The sequence below is a fragment of the Ostrea edulis genome, chromosome 10 (genome assembly GCF_947568905.1).
Source record: "Ostrea edulis chromosome 10, xbOstEdul1.1, whole genome shotgun sequence".
Lineage (NCBI taxonomy): Eukaryota > Metazoa > Mollusca > Bivalvia > Ostreida > Ostreidae > Ostrea > Ostrea edulis.
Window position 1 is genome coordinate 31,654,177 of NC_079173.1, and position 24,618 is coordinate 31,678,794.

The window sequence follows — 24,618 nt, forward strand, 5'->3', positions numbered from 1 at the left end:
TTCCTCTACTGGATGTCTATTATACATTGGTTTCCCTAATATCCACAATTAATCTATACATATTTATGAATTATCAGTTTTTTAAAACTGTTGATATTTAAATTTTGTCATTTCAACAAGTTTTTATCTATTTTTATTATTCTGTTTAACGAAAATGTGATTTTCTGATGTTGATGTATACTTCTGTTTTTGTATGTTTGACATCTTTGAAAAGGTGGCAACATATATATTTTCTTTGGTTCTTATTTAAATTAAACTATATTGAGTGGAAATTAATACAGTTTTCCCACTTTTAACCATTAATATTGATAAGTCACATGAGGATGGAGCTACCTTAACATTAACATTTGATACAAATTTCGAACTTCCGGTGAACGTATTTCACGTAATACATTCGAGGTGTCTTTCCCGAACTTGCCAAAAAGACTCGAGAAGTTGCTATAGCCTGTTCACTATACGTAAAAATTTAATTCGGAGCAGATGCAAATTCATGGACAATCCAGATCGATGACAGATTGATTAATCGATTAAATTGATACTTTCAATGATTGAAAATTTGCGCCTTCGAGAATACCTCCCTTACACTATTCACTAGATTACAAGACGCCACTGGCGGCATTAGAAGTGTACACGTATGTTTGGCGCCCTACGCAAAATAGTATAATACCTAAAAGAGTGCGACATTTAACTTCCGACACGACAAAGTCCGGACTTTTTGTACCCTTTACAACAGAGATTCAGAAAACAAATAAAGTGTATCTGGTGGATTTTTCCCCCCAGAATCTCCCTGTTCAAGGCTGAACTTAGTACACTTTGTACAATAATAAATAATAGTTCCTAAAGACAAAAACCCTGTAGGAGAAGGGGGTTGTCCTATCAGAATCCTATCATTATCCTATGGGGGGTGGGGGTGGGGGGGGGTGAGTCAGACCGTGACATAGGATCTTAGTGTATAATGTCTACCGTGACTTAGGATCTTGGGTTTTTTGTTTATTGTGACGGGAAATCTAGAAATAAATAGACTGCTAAATAAACAGACAGATAGATAGATAGAAAGATAGATGAACAGAGCTATGTTCTGTTTATTTTTAAATCCGATAGTTGACACAAATTGTTTTGTACTAGTTTAAGAATGACACCATATGTTTTCGTTTCACATTAACAAAGATCTCTAACGGCTTATGTCATGTGGTTGAAATATTTCAGTGACGTAAAATGTTGTGTTTAAAAGTTCAACTTTTACAGGATCTTCGTTTGTAAGGTGCATGCAACTAAAACGTTCAGACAAAATAAAACTAATATTTAAGATATATAATCCCTAACTTTATTTAGGATATTTCTCCAATAGTTTGCTAAAATAAGATTCTAAACGTAAAGTGTTAAAGAGTGACAGAAGGGCGCAGACGGACGGACGGAAGACGGACATGACGAACACTATTTGCTCCGGCCATTTCCATGAAGGGGGCATAAAAATATCACAAAGCCGATTGCTAATGCCGATTTATTAAATGAAAGTCACAAATTTTAGATATTAATTCCACAGTTTGGACAATTATTATATTATACTATGTCCTCGAAATCGATTGTTGCCAATAGTAACCAATGTTAGAATAGCTAACACCTATTTATAGAGGTTAGCGTCTGACATTTGGAACAATGTCAAGTAATTGGGAAATTACTGTATTTTTGATTTTTACATTGAAGGAGAATTACATATAGGAAAAGAAAAAGAAAAGCTAGGGACGGAATGCTTGTTATTGAGCTACAGTATTCTAAACATGACCTTTTTGCACTACAAATTGACTGAAGATTCATTCAATTAAATTTGGTTTGTCTGTTGGTGTCAACACAACATAAGCAACACAAATCAATCATTATATGAAATAGATACATAATCGTGTCTTCTAACACTACAGATAAAAAGTTTGATACTAGTAATGGAAATAAAAATGACCTTTTTGCACTTGATATACAAAAGGACATATTAGGAGTAAAATGTCAATTTCTAAAATTTCACATAATTTTCAAGGTTTTGTCTTAAAATCTAAAATGGAACTAAAAACAAATAGGGAGTCAGAGGTCAAAGTTTAAAATTATTGGTGAAAATACTGAATTTTCATATAAAAGTTTGAGTAAATTAATTTAAAGTTTTTTTTAAGAATCGGTGTTCTGTTTGGGGAAAATATCAACCAAATTAATAAATAACAATATTTGAATTAGATCCAAGTCTTAACTACCTGTATCATAATCACAACACTGAAATACACGTATTGGAGTATAAAAATAGAAGATATATTGTAACATCATACAGATTTAGAACTTTTTGATTAATCAATCCTTCCGCCACACAATATAGTTCCTGCCAAACCCTTTCAAAATTTGAATTGACACAAAAATGTTCAACTGGATAGGGTTCAGTAATAGATGTGTAATATTTTTACACCAATGGGATCAGTATTGAAACAGTAAATACTTAGTTGTAGTATCCAGCGCAGTTGTGCTCAAAAGCTAAGAAACCAAACAAGATATTATTAAGGAGATTAAATGACATGTATTCAATTATATATTTTGACATTTTGCTATGTTGTCCAAAACGTACAAGTTTGTGTGATATTGTATTGTAGAATCAGTTGTTTTTGTAGGTTTATATTTTCGTTATTGAATAAAGTAAGCATATTCGTGAGTTCAAGAGCCAAAATTCTTTATTGAACTTCAAGTTTTATTGTCCGTGAAGGAACTAAAATCATACGCGTACCAATACAACGAAAAGAACAAAAAGAAAACCCTACCACAATGAATAATATTACAGTATTATTTGGAAAGAATAGTTGTTTCGTTAGATTACTTCAAACTCCAGGAACCAATTGAGCAAAAGATAAATGAATTTAACGGACGATTAACTCATACATTTATACTTGGCGTTAAGTAGAAATTAACTGTCAATTACATGTATATTTAAATCTAAATATTTTGTAACTAAATACAGCCGTGTGACTTTGCTGGCCTGTGACAGCACATCAACTGCTTGTATATTAAATGAATGACGGGAATTTGATATGCAATCTGTTTATTTAATATATTATGGTTATTTAAACATTATATATATGGCATTTATTTCTATTCAGCGAGACACTTTTTAAAACATAGTTAACCTTTGGAGATGGTTTATAAATAAGCAATTTATCATGCAATATAAACGCTTCATCATACGAATCTGATTAGAAATGTTTTTAACAATATCTTATTGGACTTGGACCATCAAGTAGTCTCGCTTATTAAAAATGTAGTACACATATGAACGTTGAACATTAATATTTCTGAAACTCTACAGGAATACTTCCAACATCTTATCCGATACTATTACTCTCTTTCAAATTGTCAAAACAGAGATATTATCAGTAAAGACATGTCCCTACGCTACTCGTCCTCACTAATCTAATATACTGTATCTAAATCTTTCACATTCTGTGGGTCACGTTTATGAGGACGTAACTGCAAAAGCAGAATTTTTGTCCTCATTTTGCACTTCTATCCTCACAACGCAGTTAAAATAGTTAAAATACGTCCTCACTTTGCACGTTGTATCAGCTCTCACATAAAACAATTTCGTCTGTGGTTATACATACGGACAGGTGGTTATACATACCGACAGGTGGTTATACGGACAGGTGGTTATACAGACAGGTGGTTATACATACGGACAGGTGGTTATACGGACAGGTGGTTATACATACGGACAGGTGGTTATACATACAGACAGGTGGTTATACATACCGATAGATGAAGCATTGTAACTTTCTATCACATTTCTACAGCTCAGCCTCACGTCCTCTAATTTCTCCATCTGTTCGTACTTCTTTCTGGACGTCTACAAAATACCATTCATTTCATCACATTTCAAAACGTTCGAAGACATATATGCATCTGACATATCAAACACAGTCTGTATATTTTTGTTTCCTATTTCTTTAAATTCAGTTCAAACGATCGACATGCAACGGGACGTACATCTGTAAAGAAATTGAAGACACGTGGTTCTTTCCAACCCATAGAATCCATCATTCAAGGATGAGCAAGAAAAGTTTGGTCCTGTGTATATCAAAGAAATTTTTATTCCAATACGCAGTTTTTGTCGACTTTGTGATCAGCTGCCACAGTTACTTAATCTGAGTCTTCTTCACGTGATGCTACTTTTGAAAGAGTAAATCGCCTGTGCAGCATTACGGATTAGAGCCATCTGAATCTTACATTTAAAATACTGTTTTAGTTGATACATAAGTCTGTTTGCCTGAATCATTGTTATAGCACACCTTGTATGTGACAGCCAAGTCTTGTTTATTTATTAGATTTAGTGCTTTACTATGTTTAATGTATAATTCTATTGTCAATTTGTATATTTTACTGTCTTCATTATCCAAATTTATTTCTTACAGTGCAGAGAGTTATGGATGGCACTATATTTTTTCTTTTATTTGAGGCACTACATACATTGCACAATTAAAATAGTTTGTGATGGCAACCGTGGTCTCCCACATTTCACTAAAGTATCAAATCTTCATATTTCTTACGGTGCAAAGAGATATGGATAGCATTATATATATTTTTTTCTTTTATTTGAGGCATTGCACAATTAAAATAGTTTGATGGCAACCGTGGTCTACCACAATTCGCTAAAGTATCAAAATGTCCATAGCGACACTGATGAGTAAGACAAACCAAAATACAAAAATTAAAATCTGGCATACTTTATAAGAGTTATAAAACATTCTAAATTGATATCTGAAGAAGATGGAGATGATATCCCGGCCCAGTGGTTAGATCTACCATGTTTTTCCCTATAATAGCTCTAAAACTTCATTGTTATTTCGGATTTCAAACATTTCGGTTGAGCAACACTGAAGAGACATTATTTGTAGAAATGCGCATCTGGTGCATCAAAATTGGTACCATATAAGTTTTACATTATGGCCCCTGGGTCGAGGCCTCTGCTGGTGGACTGTTAGTCCACGAGGGTCTCTACAGCCCAGTAGCTAAGTACTTAGTTACTAGCTTGAAAATACGGATGTATATTTAATTGCGGTTATAAAATTTAGAAATTCATTTCAAAATTAAGGATTATCTCCCTTACGCATAGCTCTTATCCTTAGACGAATTTGACTCCACTTGTTTGGCACACTGTTTTTCCCTATAATAGCTCTAAAACTTCATTGTTATTTTGGATTTCAAACATTTCGGTTGAGCATCACTGAAGAGACACTATTTGTCGAAATGCGCATCTGGTGCATCAAAATTGGTACCGTATAAGTTTTACATGCAATAGAGCAACCAAAACATTGACATCACGTGATATCTTTGTATCACATGATGTCTTTCTTTGTTTGTATTTGTTGTTTTACGTTCATTAAAGTTTTTTTTTCAGTCGTACATGTATTAAAGATTTCGCCAGCTTTAAGAGATGAGCCACACATTTTGATGAATATATAGTGGGCAAAGTCGAAGCAGTGAGGGTTCTTTATCGTGTCACTGCCTACTGTGCTTTCCGCTATAACGTCATAGTGCCGTGACTCTCACTTCTGTTGCCGGGAGAAGTCATTATCTTTGTTGTCCTTCTTATGTTGGGTGGATAGAGGATGGAGCTCCTAATTGACAATATCTTCGTAGTCTTTGGTGATCAGGCCTTTCAACAAATGGAGCCGTCACCATTGCCGGTGAAGGGCTGCAAAATGTAGGCCTATGCTCGGCGCTTACGGTCTTTGAGCAGGGAGGGATCATTATCATTCCACAACTACTATGACACGGGGCCGCGGTTTTTGCGATCTCATCCATTTAGTCGCCTCTTACGATAAACAAGGGGTATTGAGGATCTATTCTAACCCGGATCCCCACGGAATGCCTAGAGTATGACGAACGCCTCAAGAGTATGAGGTATTGCAGAGATCCGATTAGAAATGAGGCCTGTGATTCTCTGACAGATAAGATGGATGATGCTGTGTTGATTTAAAGTATATGGGAAAACACAAGACGTTTTTCATGACGGGATATCGATTCTTTAAAATGTAGAGCAATTTGTCCATCGCTATGTCAGTATGAGGGGTATAACTGAGTTTCATATAATGAATTAAAACTATTACACGTTTAATATTCACCATTCACGACACGGAGGAGATCGAAAATCTCTATTCTAATTGACCCATTATCACCAGAAATTATACAATACCGGTATTGCATAACATTGCAGATGTCTATTGTCACAGGTTAACGATAATTATTAAAGCATTGGTTGACGATAAGGACGAAATTAAATGTGGGCTACAGAGGAGAGAGCAGTTTCAATGTTAACGAATATATACTTGACCTTTAACTTGACGTACATTCTTCAAACTTGAGGAAATGTGAGTAGTAGACCACGTAATCACTATATTAAGAATTAAACAAAGAGGCGAGCCTTTTTTTTATTATATGACCTTGGTGTTTACCACCATATATTTCATAATTCTATTTCAATTCCACAAAGGTAGAATATATAATGATTACATGTACATGAATGAAATTTCAATGGAATGCTTCCTTGCGAACGATAACGGAAAAACTCTTTCATTCGATGACATGGAATGCAACGGTGTGCGCCAACATGCTTTTCACGAAGCGCTAACTGTGTGCGCCAGCATGCTTTTCATAAAACGCTAATGGTGTGCGCCAGCATGCTTTTCACGAAGCGCTAACGGGGTGTACGTCAAAATGCTTTTCACGAAATTTGAAACATATTTTTCATTTAAAGAGTAGTACACCTTCCTTTATGATGTATGGCAAAACTGGGCGTTTTACATTATAAATATTTTTTTTTACGAGAATGATTTCTTTTTGGACTAATCTACTGACTTGTACAGAAAACAAAATTGCCTGTGTATTGTTTAAACTTTTACGTTTGCAACATGTTAAAAAAGGTATTAGCAATTCCTGGATAAATTGTATTCACAAAATCCTGTCTTCATGTGATGTCCCAAATATACGGGACGGACAAGATTCTTTAGACAAAAATATTGCCCTTGCTATTGTTAAACAATGTTTAAGTGATCAATTCATTAAAAAATGGGAAAGTGATATTAATAATTCATCAAAAGGCCAAATTTATAGAATTTTTGAAAAATACCTTGAAAATTTACCTATTGAAATAAGGAAACTATTTATCAAATTCAGAATCTCGAATCATCGGCTCCCAGTAGAGACAGGCAGGTGGGCAAATATTCCTTTGAATCAAAGATTTTGTACACTTTGTAATTCAGGTCAAATTGCAGACGGTTTCATTTTATTTTAGAATGCAAATCAATGTGTGCCATAAGAAAACACTTTTTACATTCAAGGTATTGTATAAATCCAAATGTGGTTAAATTTTCTGAAATAATGTCAACTACAAGTGTTAAAAAATTGAGAAACCTATGCTTGTTTATAACAAAAATATACGATTTCGTCTGTCCTTCATAACTCATACATGTACATATAATCTATTTTGGGGGGTTTTCTCGCTTCCTTCTTTTCTTTCCTGATGTGAACATGATTATGTTTGTGTCTCTCTTCCCTGTATCTCTTTTTCCCATTGGAATTAATGTATCACATGTACTTGACCTCATGCAACACGTATTGTTGGTTTGAGTGAATAAAGAAACTTGAAACGATGCGATTACGGTGTACGCCAGCATGCTTTTCACGGAACGAAAAGGGTGTGCGCCAGCATGCTTTTTACGGAACGAAAAGGGTGTGCGCCAGCATGCTTTTCACGGAACGAAAACGGTGTGCGCCAGCATGCTTTTTACGGAACGAAAACGGTGTGTGCCAGCATGCTTTTCACGGAACGAAAAGGGTGTGCGCCAGCATGCTTTTCACGGAACGAAAAGGGTGTGCGCCAGCATGCTTTTTACGGAACGAAAAGGGTGTGCGCCAGCATGCTTTTTACGGAACGAAAACGGTGTGCGCCAGCATGCTTTTCACGGAACGAAAACGGGTGTACACCAGCATGCTTTTCACGGAACGAAAACGGTGTGCGCCAGCATGCTTTTCATGAAACGCTAACGCGTGTCACAGTTCATGTCATTTATTTTCAAAAATGAAATCTATTTCTGAAATATGTAGTTACGAAGGAAAATTTGGTTTATTGTTGTGCAGTGACTCAAAAGAAAGGTGAATTACCTAATTATAACATACTGATGGATTTGCAGACGGTTTCCGGATCAGTAAGCATTTCTAAATGCAGTGAACGATTTACAGATTTTTTTAAAAGGTGTTCCTTGAGAACTATTCAAAACTGCACTCTTTAGACAGTATATGGCTACAATTTATATAAAACAAAAATGAGTAGAATCATATCGCATCAACCACAAAAAATATATATATAAAATGTTCTTCCATTTGGGAACTTACGTTATCGCCGGAAACCAACATACTGACGTTTATTACCATCGATTGCAGACAACGAATGTAAAATACTTTGCATCATTTAATTCAATGAACACGAAGTGTTGGATCGCATCTGAGGTAACAGACACGTGAAAGCTAGCTTTTCTCATTTAGATTAATAACAAGCTGCTGCTATACTTTACAAAAGGACTGCAATACGCGGACCATAGACGTGTGTTTCTACATGTAACATAAACTTAAAATATTCTCGGTTGAGATAAAAATGTATTTCAAAACGGATATTTTTAAAATCATGAAACATGCAAATATTTCATTATGCGTTGTATTGGTGGAGCTGAGGATAATTATATTGGCCTAGCTTTGACCTTAAACCTCAGAATTAAAAGTATACCACTGATCAAATTGAGATGGAATGACAGAAGGCGACATGGATAGCTAAACAATCAAACACAGGTCTTAGAGCGAGATTAATATAAGCTTTTTGGCTTGTTTCTCAATCTATTACATGTATAAGACATTGTTTGTAAACATTATTATCGAATTATTACGAATAAATATTGTTTAAACTAAACACAAGTCATTGTTATTCCAATATAACGCTTATAATCTTTGTTTGTTGTATTTAAAATGTTTGCTAGATATTCACGAGATTTCAAGATATACTTCATTTCACTTTGGATCCAGATTAGAATAGGTCCTCAGCACCCCTTCCTGTTCGTAAAAGTCGACTAAATGGGACGATCCTTCGGATGGGACCGCAATAACCGAGATCTCATGTCACAGCAGGTGTGGCACGATAAAGATCCCTCCCTGCTCAAGAACCGTAAGCGCCGAGCATAAGCCTAAATTTCGCAGTCCTTCACTGGCAATGGTGACGTCTCCATATAAGTGAAATATTTGCGAGGGGGGGGGGGCGTTAAACAATACACATCCAACCAACCTCAACCATCATTTCACTTTATGGTACAAAAACATATACATTAATGTGTATCGTCATCATGGGGGCTTATCTTTAAACCCTTGGACCAGGAATTTATCAAGGCCTCTACATCCTTATAAGTACTGTGTATCGTATATAACTAATGTTTATGATAGTGGTCTGAAGTGTAATGAAGGAAATGTTTAATGATTTAATGCTTTTTAACTGGGGCCTGAACCCCTGACCAAAGGTCCTCTATTTCACATTGTGAATTTCAACAGAGTTTTTTTTTTTTTTACAGTGACCACGTGATTGTGATATAAAACAGAGCAGATTAACACTAACTTGCTTATTACACAGTACTGACCGCTATGTACTATTTTAGCGGTTCGGTGCCTAGGACTGAAATACCATATTTTACTATATAAATCATAGATTCCCACTTACGCACTAAATCCCTGATATAAGTGTCATGCAATTTATCATTTTGGTACATCCCTGAATAAATAGGAACATTTTTAAAGAATGCATTGTTATTTGAGGCTTTGACCCGCCCCTCAACCCCCAGGAAGTCAGGGACCACGAAGTCAATAATTATTGTTCTTCTTACCCCATTGATGCTAAGCGCAAAGTTGGATGAAAGTACCGTAGGGCTAGTAGAATGGGAGGAGAAGAAAATTTACGATGGACGTAATACGACAGACATCTGAGTCGGGTGTCCATAAACTGTACTTCCGTCCATTTGATTTATATTTGACAGAATAGATTTATCATTCCCCTTTATTTAGCACCATCTTCACCTGTTCTTTATCGTAATTAAGGTAACTTGAATTAGTCTTGTCGCATCTCAGGAGACCACTGCGTACTGACCTTTCCGGAATGCGTTACATAAATTTGTTGACAGTTAATAAATATTTGTTCTCAAGGTGGGGATTTTCATGAAATGATTAATTAATGCGCTTCATAAAAAACTTCGCAGGTGGTTATATTGTTTAGAATTGCAGTGTATTTTATATGCAAACGACTTGACTTGCACAAGCCGCTACTTAATGATTCTATTAATCTTTGCTCCCTTTCATAGTCATGTTTTAGAAAAATTAAAGAGTACAACAGAATTCAGAGTCAAACATCATAGATTAACAAAATTATGTCTAAAGCAAGCTTATTTCGATTTGATACATGTACTAATAGAAACTGAAAGAGAGGGAATCTTACTCAGGCTCGCTTCTATCACCTCAAAGTAATAGCCGCGAAAACATTTCGAGTCAACCTTTCTTACAATTAATAAGCATAAACGTAATTTCTATTATCATGCAAGTGAATTAAAATTCTCTTCTTAGATTTTCTTGTGCAGAATACTATATTGTAAAATACCGATAAAACCTGCTTTATTTTTGTTTTGACGATTTCTCGCGCGTGTTGTAGTTGCTTAGCTACTGCAGACCTTTGGGAAGTTTGTCATGATCTCAGAGTTCATTTAGTTCTTCTTGTTCTTAATGATTTTTATCTGAAACCGTGTATCAACAAGGATTTTTTTTTATTTTTTTTTAAAGGCGACGTTTTTTCCACAAAAGACTAGGTTTACAAATTACAAGTTCCGCAGAAAAGCAACTGAGTTTTTTTTAATCTCAATTTTAGAGTTGGTGTTTGTAAAACTGGTCACTGGACTCTATGTTTGGTTATTGACCTAGTAAGTATTTTAGGCATCCATCTGCTGTTTTGATTTCATTCATAAAACACGTAGTTTTATGTCAGTAAAATTACGACTGCATATGTATGTGATACAGGTGTTTTTCTGAAATAATATTTTATGTATAACTTCTCACATACAAGACAAGAAATGTCAAAACATGATCATTGAAATTTGCCATTATGATTATTGTGTCAAGACTCCTTCTTATTTCAAAGGGCTATGCTTCGGAAATAAAACAGTCCTTAAAATCACAATTGTATAATATTTTAATCAGTACATTTATTTGACATGATCACGTGTGGACATAGTTACAAAATCTTCGTTATATTTTATTTTATCTTTCTGCGATTTTCGTTCATTTATTAAAAGTTTATTCGCTTGTTATAGTTCTAGTGTTTTAATCGATTTATAGGTTTTCTGTTATACCCATAATGTAATTAACACGAATACAATCTACTGAATCTAGATTTAATTAATGCTATTACAGTACTGGTGTATTTCATGTACATATGAGTGGCAGTTTTACCAGGTATAACATTAAACCCGAACATAATATGCGATATACCAGCTCAGTCAAATCGTAATGCGATGTGAATGAATGGCTGAAATAAAATTCTTATTACTGCTCGCATCAAAGAGAACTGGTTCATAAACATAAGGCACTCAGTGCTTAAACAATACTAAAAGTGCAGCTTCTGATGCATGTTGACTGTAATTCATGCAATTAAGAAGCACTCAGGAGGTCAAGCGAACGATAATGAGCGGAAGTAGTTGCATCTTCTGCGCCCAAAGCATGCGGCTGTAAATGCTATATTTATACAGATTGATCACGGCTTATTGATTCCACAGTATTTATTCAGGCGGAAGTTGTCGTTCTTTCATTATTTTTCCAGCATTTTGTTGATCAGTTTCAACTTTTATTTCCTCTGACAAACTATTTCACATTCACAGCTCCCTTCAGTTGCCTTGGTTTAGAAATCTAGGTAGGAATGTCTGTTAGAAATCATGTCTGTGTCTTTCGTTTTGTTGTGATGGAGCATTGTATTTTTTACTATGGATACTCATTCTCACTCTCGTGTCGATTCGATATATTCCAGTGAACTCGAAATCAAAGACACCATGTGCAGTCTTCCACATCTGTTTCATATCTTGATATTTTATTGAACATAGATGTTAACGCACCTTTATGACAAACGGAATGCAATCAGCTTCTCCATCGTCAACTTCCCATATTTATATAGCAATATTCCATTATTACCTGCGTGTGGTGTTTATATATGTCAACTGATTCGATCCGCAAGGGCTTGTTTTGCGTAGGCTACTGATAAACAAGTTGATGTTACAGCGGTTTCAACAATCTCGTTTAAAGTCAGTATTTTGTAAATTTTATGATCGTTACAACGATGTAGTTTACAAATACAACCAGTCATTAGATCGAATGCTATCTGGCGTGTTTCATACCAATTGTTAAGCCGTTCTTTACAAATTGATTTTGACTACGGTGTACTCCGTTTTCCTAATCACGATATAAGATTCATGGCGGATGTGACCGGTCAATAGAGGATGCCCTACTCGTAATTTTGTATTCTTTATTGGAATTGTGAGATGGATTACTGTTCATTATTTTCATTTTTTTTCCACTCGGATCTACCACAAGTACACATTTTGTAATATGCAGTCAGAGATCAGATTTTATCCTCATTGAGCACTCACTGTCTTCCATAACGAAATTTAAACAAATATAACTTGTTATAAAACTCTCCATCGTCATTATTGCAGCATTTAATTTTTAAACGTCATCTGGTGAAGAATGAATAATCAATGCAGTCAACCAGAAATGTCTAATGAGAAAATGGCAAATCAAAAGAACCACCACTAAGCTAGCCAATCAAAAGTACCACCATTAAGCTGGCCAATCAAAAGGATCACCACTAAGCTAGCAAATCAAAAGTACCACCATTAAGCTGACCAATCAAAAGAACCACTTCTAAGCTGGTCTATCAAAAGAATCACCACTAAGCTAGCAAATCAAAAGTACCACCATTAAGCTGACCAATCAAAAGAACCACGTCTAAGCTGGCCAATCAAAAGAATCACCACTAAGCTAGCAAATCAAAATAACCACCACTAAGCTGGCCAATCAAAAGAAACATCACAAACCTGGCCAATCAAAAGATTAGCCACTAAGTTAGCCAATCAAAAGAATCACCACTACGTTGGCCAATCAAATAAATCACCACTAAGCTAGCTAATCTAAAGAACCTTCATTAATCTGGCCGATCAAAAGAACCACCACTAAGAAGATTCTTTAAATTTACATCGCAAACAGCAATTTTTCGGTGTTTACATATGTGCGGGAATGTCATTATTCAAATACGACTTCTCGTCCTCAAGGAAAGCAAAAGATGTCCCAAGAAAGAGAAAAAAGGAAACGATTGGGAAGAAACAAAGCAGGGCTTATGCAATAGAAATTTAAAAAAAAAAAGATTGAGGTCAATTTATTCTAAAAGGATTAAAGAATTTCCGTGTCGGTAAGAATTTAAAGAAACTGAAAATGTGTTTGAAAATAAAAGCGTCAAATTGAATGACGAGACTAAAGATTTTTTTTTCCAGACAATTAAATCCATTTTAGTTCAAATTTAACGTTTGTCATTTAAATAAAGTATTTAAATATGGAGATTCTATCAGATTTTTTCTGGAAAGTTGGTCAGGGCTAGTGGATGTAAGGTCAGGTCTAGCATAAATCATTTGAAGTAGCCCGATTGGTCTAATGCTAAAAAAAAGTTAATGTCAAACCCTGTATGTCTAACCAACCATTTACATATGTCTGACAACCATCTATACACGTGGTCGGTTGGTTCTTTATTGTTTAATGCCACGGTCGAGAATTTTTCACTCCTAAGGAGACGTCACCACATTGTCGGTGAAGGGCTGCAAAATTTAGGCCTATGCTCGGCGCTTACGGCCTTTGAGCTGCTGAGAGGGATCTTTATCGTGCCACACCTGCTGACACGGGGCCTCGACCTTCACGGTCTCGTCAGAAGGACCGCTCCTCTTGCGACATAAAAGCAAGAGGTGCCGAGGACCTATCATAACCCGGATACCCACGGGATACTTACATATGTGTGACAATCACCGACATATGTCTGAGATCAGCATTACCGTGATCGAGCTAAAGCAGTGATACACTTCACCGACGTCACAATAGCTGATGCGCCATCTACATTGTAATACGGTCAACAATACCTGTGACTTCCATTAGTGGAACTCTTCAAATTGAATTCGCGTAAAATTGTGCTACCGGGACAACGTAAACATTAGGTACACGTAAAATGGCATTGAATACGAATGATAATCAACTGTAAACCACAACATAGATCAAAATTCTAAAGTGAAAAGAAATTAATTAACAAGAGAAAAAACAAACGTGTTAAATTATGTGCGGGAGCACAGGTTGAGGTACTGAATTTGCTACATTTGACCGATATAAAGCATTAAACACAAGAAGAACTGTGAAGGAAAAAAACATATGCACATTCAACATATATTCTTACAAATAATGGGATTCACAGCCGGACTAAAATGCTTTTCAAATTTATTCTGTCATACTATGAAGATTCAATTAGCACAGGTTCATATGGCTTGGACTTCAGTTGTTAGTATATACATGTAACATCTTCCTCCTTTCCAATGTTTTGAAAATAAATAATCCATCTGTCAAACTGCATTTTGTTTTATTTTGAGACGTTTATAATACTAATTAACACAAAAGCTGTGTTTCCGAACATCATCAAAGCTATTTCAAAAATTACAAAAGTCGATGGATAGTAAACATAAATTTTTGGAATTTCAAAAATAGGTGTTCAAAAACACATCTGAATAATTTTAGATTTATTTATCAGTGTTAGAATTCAACTAATGGCTATTTTGCCATGGCACCATGTTTATTTAGATTAATATTTAAGGGAGGGGGGCTTTCAACGTTATGTTTCAATGTCCCGGTAATCTCGCACTTGCTCACGAGATTTGTTCATTTGCGCGAAAGAGTCATCAAAGCGGGATAACTCTGACGGGCTGGTAATAAGAAGTATTTAGCCGCAGTTCTACTCTGTTTATTTTAAGATTGAAGACAGACTGATTCATTCCCAATCAAAACTCCTCGAATGTCTCGATTGATTCATTCCCATACTATTTATGGAATTAGTGACGTGTTTGTTATTGTGACGTATTGATCAGGCTTCAGTAACCCAGAATAATCACGGTCATCGTAAAAGCATTGTAATATACAACGTAGCTGACAAATTCTTGTTAAGATAACCGTTAATTCGTTTTCTTTTTCTGTGTTGGAGCATCGTACTTTAACCTGGTCTTTGATATACATATTTTCTTCTTTAAGATAGTTTTCTTCAAAATGCACATCATGGTAACGTATTGATCAATGTCAAGGACATTATCATGTGCCTGTAAGACCCATTCTTTACATAATCAATGCACACCTTTACAGGGGAAGCAATAAAGTAGTAATCTAGAGATTTGATGAGGCTTGTTATGCAATGTCCTTAACCGCAAATTATCGTTTTTTTCCTCATAAAATATCGAATTACTCGTCTAAGTAGTATATTTTACGTATTTCCTTTCACGATAACGCGTGGGTTTCTGTAATAATTCTTAACCTTGTGTTCTAGTAATCATTACCGTTACGTTGCCGTATGTAATCAAGTATCGCCATTCGAATCTCATTTCTTCAATGTAAGCCGCTACGTAACGGTCATTTGGTGCGATGAAGATTACTTTCTGTTTTATGACAAAAGAAAAGAGAACTGAATCAATTCAATTGCAAATAACATTTGTAATTAGAATTATCGTTATTGGATCTCTTACTGTGACCTTCAACTCGACATTCAGATAGATCGAAGACCATACTCATATCCCAAATAAACTCAAAATCAAAGACAGAAGAGTTTTTCCACATCTGCTTCATATCTCATTAAACAAAGATTTTAACGGCAGACTAACAACTCAATTTTTTGACAAACGAGATGACTTTAACTTCTTCGTCAAATTCCCATGCTTAGGTAGCAACATTCCATTATCACCTGAATATAGTGTTTATGTCTTTTAACTGATTCGATTACGCACGTGCATATTCAGCGTAGTGATAGGCAATTGGGAAAAATAATTAACCGATAATCTTTTCCATTGATTAGTCGAAAAATAATTGAAATCCATTCATTGCATAAGTTTTACCATAAATTATATTAATTAGGATAAATCCAGTATCTGCTTGGATGCTGGCCCATTTTTATACCCCCCGCAACAAGTTGTGGGGGGGGGGGGGTATACTGGAATCGGGTTGTCCGTCCGTCCGTCCGTCTGTAGACGCAATGGTTTCCGGGCTCTAAAGCATTATCCTTTCCACCTACCGTCACCATATCATATATATGGACTACCCATGGGATGAAGATGTTCCCTATCGATTTTGGGGTCAAAAGGTCAAAGGTCAAGCGCACTGGACATCGAAGTAGCAATATGGTTTCCATTTAAATTCTTTAACGGCTTTTTTCATCGCATGGAGATGCTGTGTTCCTAGATAACTTTTGGATCATAATACTGAAGTTTTACCTATTACCAACACCATTTGGGAGATTGAGGTAAGCGGCGGGGGGGGGGGGGGGGTATTCTTAGTAAGCATTGCTCACAGTACCTCTTGTTTATCTTGTAAAATTGAAAATAATCCCATACTTTCAATTTTGTTTTCTCGGGATAGGTATAGATCTTTCGACTTTTGTTGTTGTTAACAAATGACTCAGTTTACTTAGAATGATTTAACTGTTTCTTGGGACGGGCCCTCACCAGGGCACGGGTCCGTAGGACATCATTTTAATGATAGAACATTCTATCCATCTAGACTCAGATTCTTCGTCAGCCATTTTGGTTTTCAGTTAAGTCGCGGCAAGGATATTCTAACCATAAAAAATATCGACGTCGGCGAATTTCGATTTTCAAAATGACTAATCGATTATTCACATTGTTTCAATTATAGCGACCGATAATCGAAAGTCGGCGATAATCGGTACATTACTAATTCAGCGCATGACCAGTTTTTGAATCGAGGTAGACCACTGACTAACAAGTTGATGTTACAAAGGTTCCAACACTCTCGTTTAAAATCAACATTAAATTTAGCAAATCTTAAGGTCCTTATTATGATCTAATTTACATATACAACGTGTCATTAGATCGAATGATGTCTAACGTGTTTCATATCAATTGTAAGGTTATTCTTTACATGCTGTTTGATTGTGAATTACTCCGTTTACCTTATCAAGATACAGAGCTCACGGCGGGTGTGACCGGTCAACAGGGGATGCTTACTCCTCCTGTATACCTGATCCCCAACTCGTATGCCCAGATGTTGGTGTTTGCCCTATTCTTAATTTTGTATAATGTACAGGATTTATGATCACTGTTCAAAGACATTACATAAACGTATGTCACACATGCAGTTTATAGGCCTCACAAACACGTGTGGTTCATAGGCCTCACACAAACACGTGCAGTTTATAGGCCTCACAAACACGTGTGGTTCATAGGCCTCACACAAACACGTGCAGTTAAGTTACACATAAGTGGTACATGTTGCAACTTGATTTCAAACACATATTCTATGCATGCGATATTTTCGAATGTTAACCAATCCTGGTCGATGCACTGCGTCAACGGAACAGGAGGGGAAACTGAGAGTCAGGCACCGTCTCCTATTTACAGGGGGAACTGGGAGTCAGGACCCCTCCTATTTACAGTGGAACTGGGAGTCAGGTCCCCACCTTCTATTTACAGGAGCGGAAATTGGGAGTCAGGACCTCGTCTCCTATTTACAGGACCCCGTCTCCTATTTACAGGAGCGGAAACTGGGAGTCAGGACCCCGCCTTCTATTTACAAGAGCGGAAACTGGGAGTCAGGACCCCGCCTCCTATTTACAGGAGCGGAAACTGGGAGTCGGGACCCCCTCCTATTTACACATCAAGAACTACTTTACGAAAAATTGCCAGGGGTTTATCTCTCACTTCCGCTCTCTCTCATAGAGTTATTATGATAAAGCGAATCAATATGAACTAGAAACGAAAACATTGTAGATTGATAGTTGTATTGCAATGAATGGTCATTTTGCACTAAGTGAACACTGAACACGCCATTTTCTACTAAATGGTTTCTTTCTATTTCTCTGGTTCGTGTTTATGACGTCCTTGTATATTTATGGACAATCTACCGTAATAATTTAATGCTATATGTACCAATTTCCCTGCATTTGTTATCTGAAACATTGAAGCCATTATATAACTGAGCATTTCATCACAAGGCACAAACGCATGCCTGTCAAATTAGAGACAGTTAACCATCTAACCGCCCGACTCAATCTCAGAACAAGACTAATAAATATAGTCTGTTCAGCCATTTTATAGCGGATGTTGATTTCTTTAGGATCTGATGAGACCGGGTGTTCAGTATAATCTCGGTAGCCGCTTATATAGCAATTACTGATGCCAGTAGATGCGTGGCGCCATTGCAGTATTCTTAGGGAGCACACGTCTCCGACAGCGTACATATATACATATAATGGAGAATTTATTTCCATTGGAAATACTTTACGCACGATGTACAGCATTCACTGATCGCTTTGGAACGAAGAATCTCAACTACGTAAAAATATACTCCTTCAAAGCGGAAGTCACAATAGACAGGTATTATTACACACTCTGTTCAAACTACAGGGGACCCTGAAACATAATTAAATAGGGATGCACTTCTTCGTGTTTGGAGTGATCTGCCCTTGGGTAGTTTTGTTATTCACTACCAAGATGTTTGCTATTCATGTAATACATCACTAATTAATGGCACAAAATCCTACAGCATTTACGGTTTGAAACATCACACACTTCTAAAAGCTGAATATGTTGTAATTGGTCGATACCGGATTCATAAAATACATTAGACTCAATGTATGAACAGTATGTGGACAATCTAAAATTTCCTGAGAAGATTTTTAAAAAGGATATGAATTCAAAGTTCATGAAAGGTGTCGTTTCACTATCACTTTGTTTTAATAGGTATTAACTGTAATTTTGTTACCAAGAATTGAATTCAATGAAAATTGTTTTATATTATGTTTCAGTAGTAACACCAGTATTTAATCATTTCACTTTTTAGGAGGCACATGAACATATAATTTTGGTGATTAAATAATCATTGACTTGCAAGCCAGTAATTCTTCCTTATGTATTGTTTTATACTAAAAGCGGTTATCTAACAGAGGTTTATTAGGTTTCTGTGTTTTTGTACAAATATTTTATTAATTATTAATTATTATTATTAATATACATGTACATTCCTATGCCACTGAGGAAAAAATGGTTGTCATCACTTTCACAGCTAAAGCCCCTTTAAAATACCCACGTTCTACATGCATCACAAATGTTTCGCTGATATTTGTATTTGGGGTGAAATACGAAATTAAATACATGTATCTAATATATACGAAAAAATAAACAAGTTAAGACTCAATTACAGCAAGATTAAAGTCGTCAAAATCAAAAACGAATTTGAAGTTGACGTTGCCAACAATTAAGTTTTGCAAGGTCAGTCGTAGAGTAGGTCGGCAATATAGAATAGTGAATAAATGCTTATGTGCACGGAAAATTTATTTCTAATCGATCGATTATATTGGGTTACACTTACGATACCAGAGGGAATGTCTCTTACATATCTAAACTACACAAGCTAAGATAAAACAACACCTCAAAAATCATCATCTGAAAACACGGCGTTTTTGTGCAACTCATGCAGTTCCTTCAGAAATGGAGGATGGTCTATGGCACAATTAATTAACTTGCTCTTCGAAAAAGTCGCGATGCATCCATTGTTTAAAACCTTCAATTTAGAACAAACTTAAGTGATTCTTTTATATTTCGTTTCAATATATACCACAAACGGACATGTTGTGGCCATAACTAGGTCATCGGAACAAGAAAACCTAATCAAACAACCTTTCCATGATATTAATGTCTGAGATAAAATATTTTGTCGGCATTGCTCTCACATCAGACTAACAGAAGTTCTCCCAAGAACAGACAACATGCAGCGATAAGGAACGATACGAGTTTGATATTTCAGGGTTCGAAGACCAGGAGATTTTGACAAGTTGGTGCTTTCCCATAATTCATCAGGTGTCACTTTCAAATCGTAACTTGTTTATATACATATTTTGACATGGGATCTTGTCTTCTAGACGTATATTACTAGGTATTCACTGAAAATGTGTAAATAAAATATTTGGAGAATTCTCTCTCTCTATTTCTCTCTTTCTCTCTCTCTCTCTCTCTCTCTCTCATGTCTGTTTCACATGCTTCAAGTTAAATGCAAATGATCATTATCTCTCCATGAAATTTGCAAATATAAATAGACGGCCTTGCGTTGGGCTATCTACGCGCTGTTTAAAAAATGTAGCCGTTATCTCAGATTTTTAGTATATGCAATTTCTGCAGATAAGATGTATCTCTGGCACATTATAAAAACTGCGTGAAACTGAAATGAAATTCAGCACAACAGGAGTATCATTCTCGTGTAAAATTCATGAAACGGAGAACATTTTTCCTTGATTAAGATCTTCAGGCTCATTTTGCCAATTATTGCAGCAAAGTTTTCCTAGTAACACTTGTTTTAAAATTAGTTTTGTCATATATTTTTTTTTTGCTTTTACAATATCGTATCAGTAAATTAAAGATAAATGCATGAGGTTCAGGCAATAAAAGTTTGCCGTGTATTGAAACACAACAATACTGAAGCATTCATAAAATAATGGGTCTGGCGTTTTTAACGAGGACGATGCGCGAGACTGGTCACAAAAGGTTATCTTAAAATTCACAGCAATAGCTCATTAGCAAAATGAATATCATTCATGTTGGAATGTTGGACAAGATGTATGGTTTAAATTCAAACACAGTTACATGTTTTAAGGCGGATCGATCCTCATGTGACTTAGCAATATTAACGGTTGAAATTGGAAAAATTGTATTAATTTCCACTCAATATAGTTTAATTTAATTAATAACCAAAGAAAATGTGTATGTTGCCACCTTTTTAGAGCTGTCAGACATGCAAAGACAGAAGTATAAAAAAAATCAGACATTTTCATTAAACAGAATAATAAAAATAGATACTTTAAACTTGTCAAAATGACAAATCCTAAATGTCCACTGTTAAAAAACTGCTAATCCACAGATATTTAAAAATTGATTGTAGATATCAGAGAAAGCGTTGTATAATAGACATGCAGTAGAGGAAATTCCAGCATAGGAGCCATTGCCCTTGACGACTTTTTTTTTTTTTTTTTTTTTGTTATAAATAATTGATTATCTAAGGAAAATAAAAACTTTTTCAGTATCACTAGTTTACCAGTATTTTTATTTTATCCAGTGAATAAAATTCCTCTGAAAGACATATTTCTATCATGCGCAAAGTTTAATTGAATATAGATTTTGCAAAAACCTATGACATCACATGAGGATCGATCCACCTTAAGATGTTGTATACAGATTTAAGTTAACATCACTGAAATATTTATACCAGCCCAAATGGACATTTCACCGTTATCGTTTTAATATATAATGAACATCAGAATCGTTTTATTTTTCTTGAATAATGGCGGAAAACTTCATGTAACCTTAGATACCTACTAACTGCCTCCTGCCCTTAGTTCTATCTCTACTCCTGTCGGATCAATTTATATTTTTTCTACAGAAAAATTGGGGGAAGATATTTGACTAACTTGGTCTTGTCCGTTCAGTACTGTGTTCATTTATTTTCGTCAGTTCATCACTTCAAACAAATTGTGTACAATGTCAAGGTCGCTGGAATGTGCATTCATGTACATGTACGAGGCTCACTTCCTGAACCCTACTGATGTTTACAGGGTTAGAAAAAGCAATAGAATCACGCCAAATGATAGGTTAGATGAGAAGTGTGCTGTGGTTCCAGCTTACAAAGCTTGTAACAATATTGTCTTTGTAAGGCTCACGATTACAACTGCATCTTAAACGCTATGGTAATCCGACTTATACTAAAACTTCTCTCTCAAAATATGAAATTCTTCAATATCGTGATTCTGTTTTAAACAAATTTAATATCCCAGTCAATAGGACAAATGAATATGAGTTACCGTACTAATACGGGATTCCTAAACTTCACAAAAACCCTTACAAACGTACATACATTGCTGGATCCAGTAAATGTACAACCAAACCTTATGTCTGCTCCTCACTAAATATTAACTGCTGTGAAAGACAAACTTCAAACATTGTGTCATGATATATGCCAGAAGTGGTGTAAATCAAATGTGGTTTCTAAAAAAAATTCAGAACTTTCAGTAAACTTTAAATCAGAAAACTTTTTTTCAAATCAACAACATCAAAACGTTTGGCTTTTTAACACTTTAAACGACCATTCCTCGCAAAAAATTATGGACTAGACTTTCTGATATCATAGACAGCTGCTTCTATAATAGAAAACGGAAACGTTCATACTTTTGTACTTTGTAGCCAGTCATTCAAAAAATCACTTTGTCAAACACCACTCTAATTCTATGTACAAGTAAATGAAGTTAATCTTAAGAAGAGAAATTTCTCCTTGACAATACTTTCGTAGTCTTTAGTGATCGGGTCTGTTGAAATTCCCATGGGAAAATAATCTCCTGCTGTGGCCTTCAACTTGACATTTAGATATATCGATGACTTTTTATCTATAAGCAATAATCATTTTAATTCACATTTCGATTCGATATGTCTCAGTGAACTCGAAATAAAAGACAACATAGAGTCTTTCACCTTTGCTTCATATTTAGATATTTTATTGAACACAGATTAACAATTCGTGTCCCTGTTCCCTGTGTTTATGTTACATACTGAATCAAATTTAATACTACTACAGAAAGTTCCATAGCCTACAGATCTGGTGATCGAATTTCAAAATAGAACTGCAAATGCGTTGGTTGGTTGCATATTGTTTAATCGCTCCGTTCGAGAATATTTCTCTCATACAACTGTATGGAGACATCACCATTGCCGGTGAAGGGCTGCAAAATTTAGGCTTATACTCGGCACTAACGGTCTTTCTCTTATCGTGCAACATCTGCTGTGACACGGGACCTCGATATTTAAGGACCGCCCCATTTAGTCGTCTCTTACGACAAGCAAGGGGTACTGATGACCTATTCTAACCCGAATCCCCATGGAATCAACTGCAAATGGGCATTTCAATTTTTGTTGCGTACTTTGTATTTAAAAGTTCAAGGACACCTTACATCAACATTGTTTCAATGTCAAATTCACTGAAAGGAAAATAGCACATGTCTTATTTCAACGGTACTTGTATAGATGCTTTCTTGAAATACACCATGTTTGCAAGGGAATTCCCCACTTTGCGTATCCCATACGTGGTTCTTTAACACCGCGTCAATAACCGGAAGTAGTTCATTTTCCCCGGAATTCGGCTATCACTAATGATCACCGTATCATATCTCAATTCCTCGAGGAGTATCGGGAAAATTGACAAGATATTGCTGTAACCGACACCGGAAGCTTCTCATGTCCAGAATCTACTCAGAATGGATGAGAGGGTTAATGCAGCGAAATATACGAGATGTTATTAGAAACAATCTACTCAGCAGGGATGAGGGTCTTAATGTAAGGAAGGATATGTAATGTTATTAGAAACAATCAAGCCTAATTCTGGAGTTTATGGGGCAAACCTTGAGTGCTTCTCATTATGTATGATTTACATTTACTACGTGAAAGAGAATGGTATGCCAATATTGAATGCTTCCATTTCAAACCTACAAATCTGCATTGAAAAAAAATCTTTGTCGACTATTTTGAAACGAATTCCACTATGTGTACTCGGATAGATTTCAGCAGGTAGATAGAGTTATGCAAGTAGAAGTTTTAGAATGGTTCTTATAACCATGTATCTTTTAAATTGCACATTTCGAAGCAGTTAATGTTACGATAACTAAACAAAAAGACTATGCATGATTATTTTTATTCCATAATAATCAAGCACTGCGGAAGTTATTGGGGGGGGGGGGGGGGTAAGTTAAATAACCCATAGGGTTTTCACAGTGGTTTTATAAAAATTTAGGTTTGTGTCTTTGTGGTTAATTTAAAAGAATCGTTTGAATCTTTTGTTTGGATTGGGGTTTCTCATACATGCATATTAAAAGAACTTCCAATACCTGTGAATTTAATACAGTATTTTCATACTTTTGATATCATAGAGAGAAATATTGGGGTGTTTTTTTTTCCTTGTAATCTTTGACTTGACTTGATTTTTTGCAAAGTTTGCGTGGAACTGTATTTCTAGCATTCTCAGCATTTTTCAAGAATAACTGTCGACTTACATCTACTTAGGGGCAAGATCAAAAGATCGATGTCGGATAAAAATCTAAATTCAAATAGTTAGGGGGGATCTCACGTAATTTTATGTCATCCGACGTCGATTACATCTTAGTGTGAAAAGGAAAAAAAGACAGGTGTAAGTTAA

General features: G+C 35.5%; 1 protein-coding gene across 6 annotated transcripts in view; it reads right to left on the reverse strand.

The window, feature by feature from the left end:
- LOC125665783 (secretin receptor-like) overlaps positions 1 to 24,618 on the reverse strand; it is a 97,460-nt gene that overhangs the window by 32,603 nt on the left and 40,239 nt on the right. For 4 of the 6 annotated variants that reach the window (XM_048898657.2, XM_048898653.2, XM_048898656.2 and 1 more), the window contains exon 2: positions 3,775 to 3,868. In XM_048898657.2, coding sequence (XP_048754614.1) covers positions 3,775 to 3,868 — 94 coding nt within the window. Of the gene's footprint in view, positions 1 to 3,774; positions 3,869 to 4,008; positions 4,090 to 15,719; positions 15,814 to 24,618 lie in introns of those variants that run through there. The other 2 variants (XM_048898654.2, XM_048898655.2) reach the window with 2 other exon arrangements.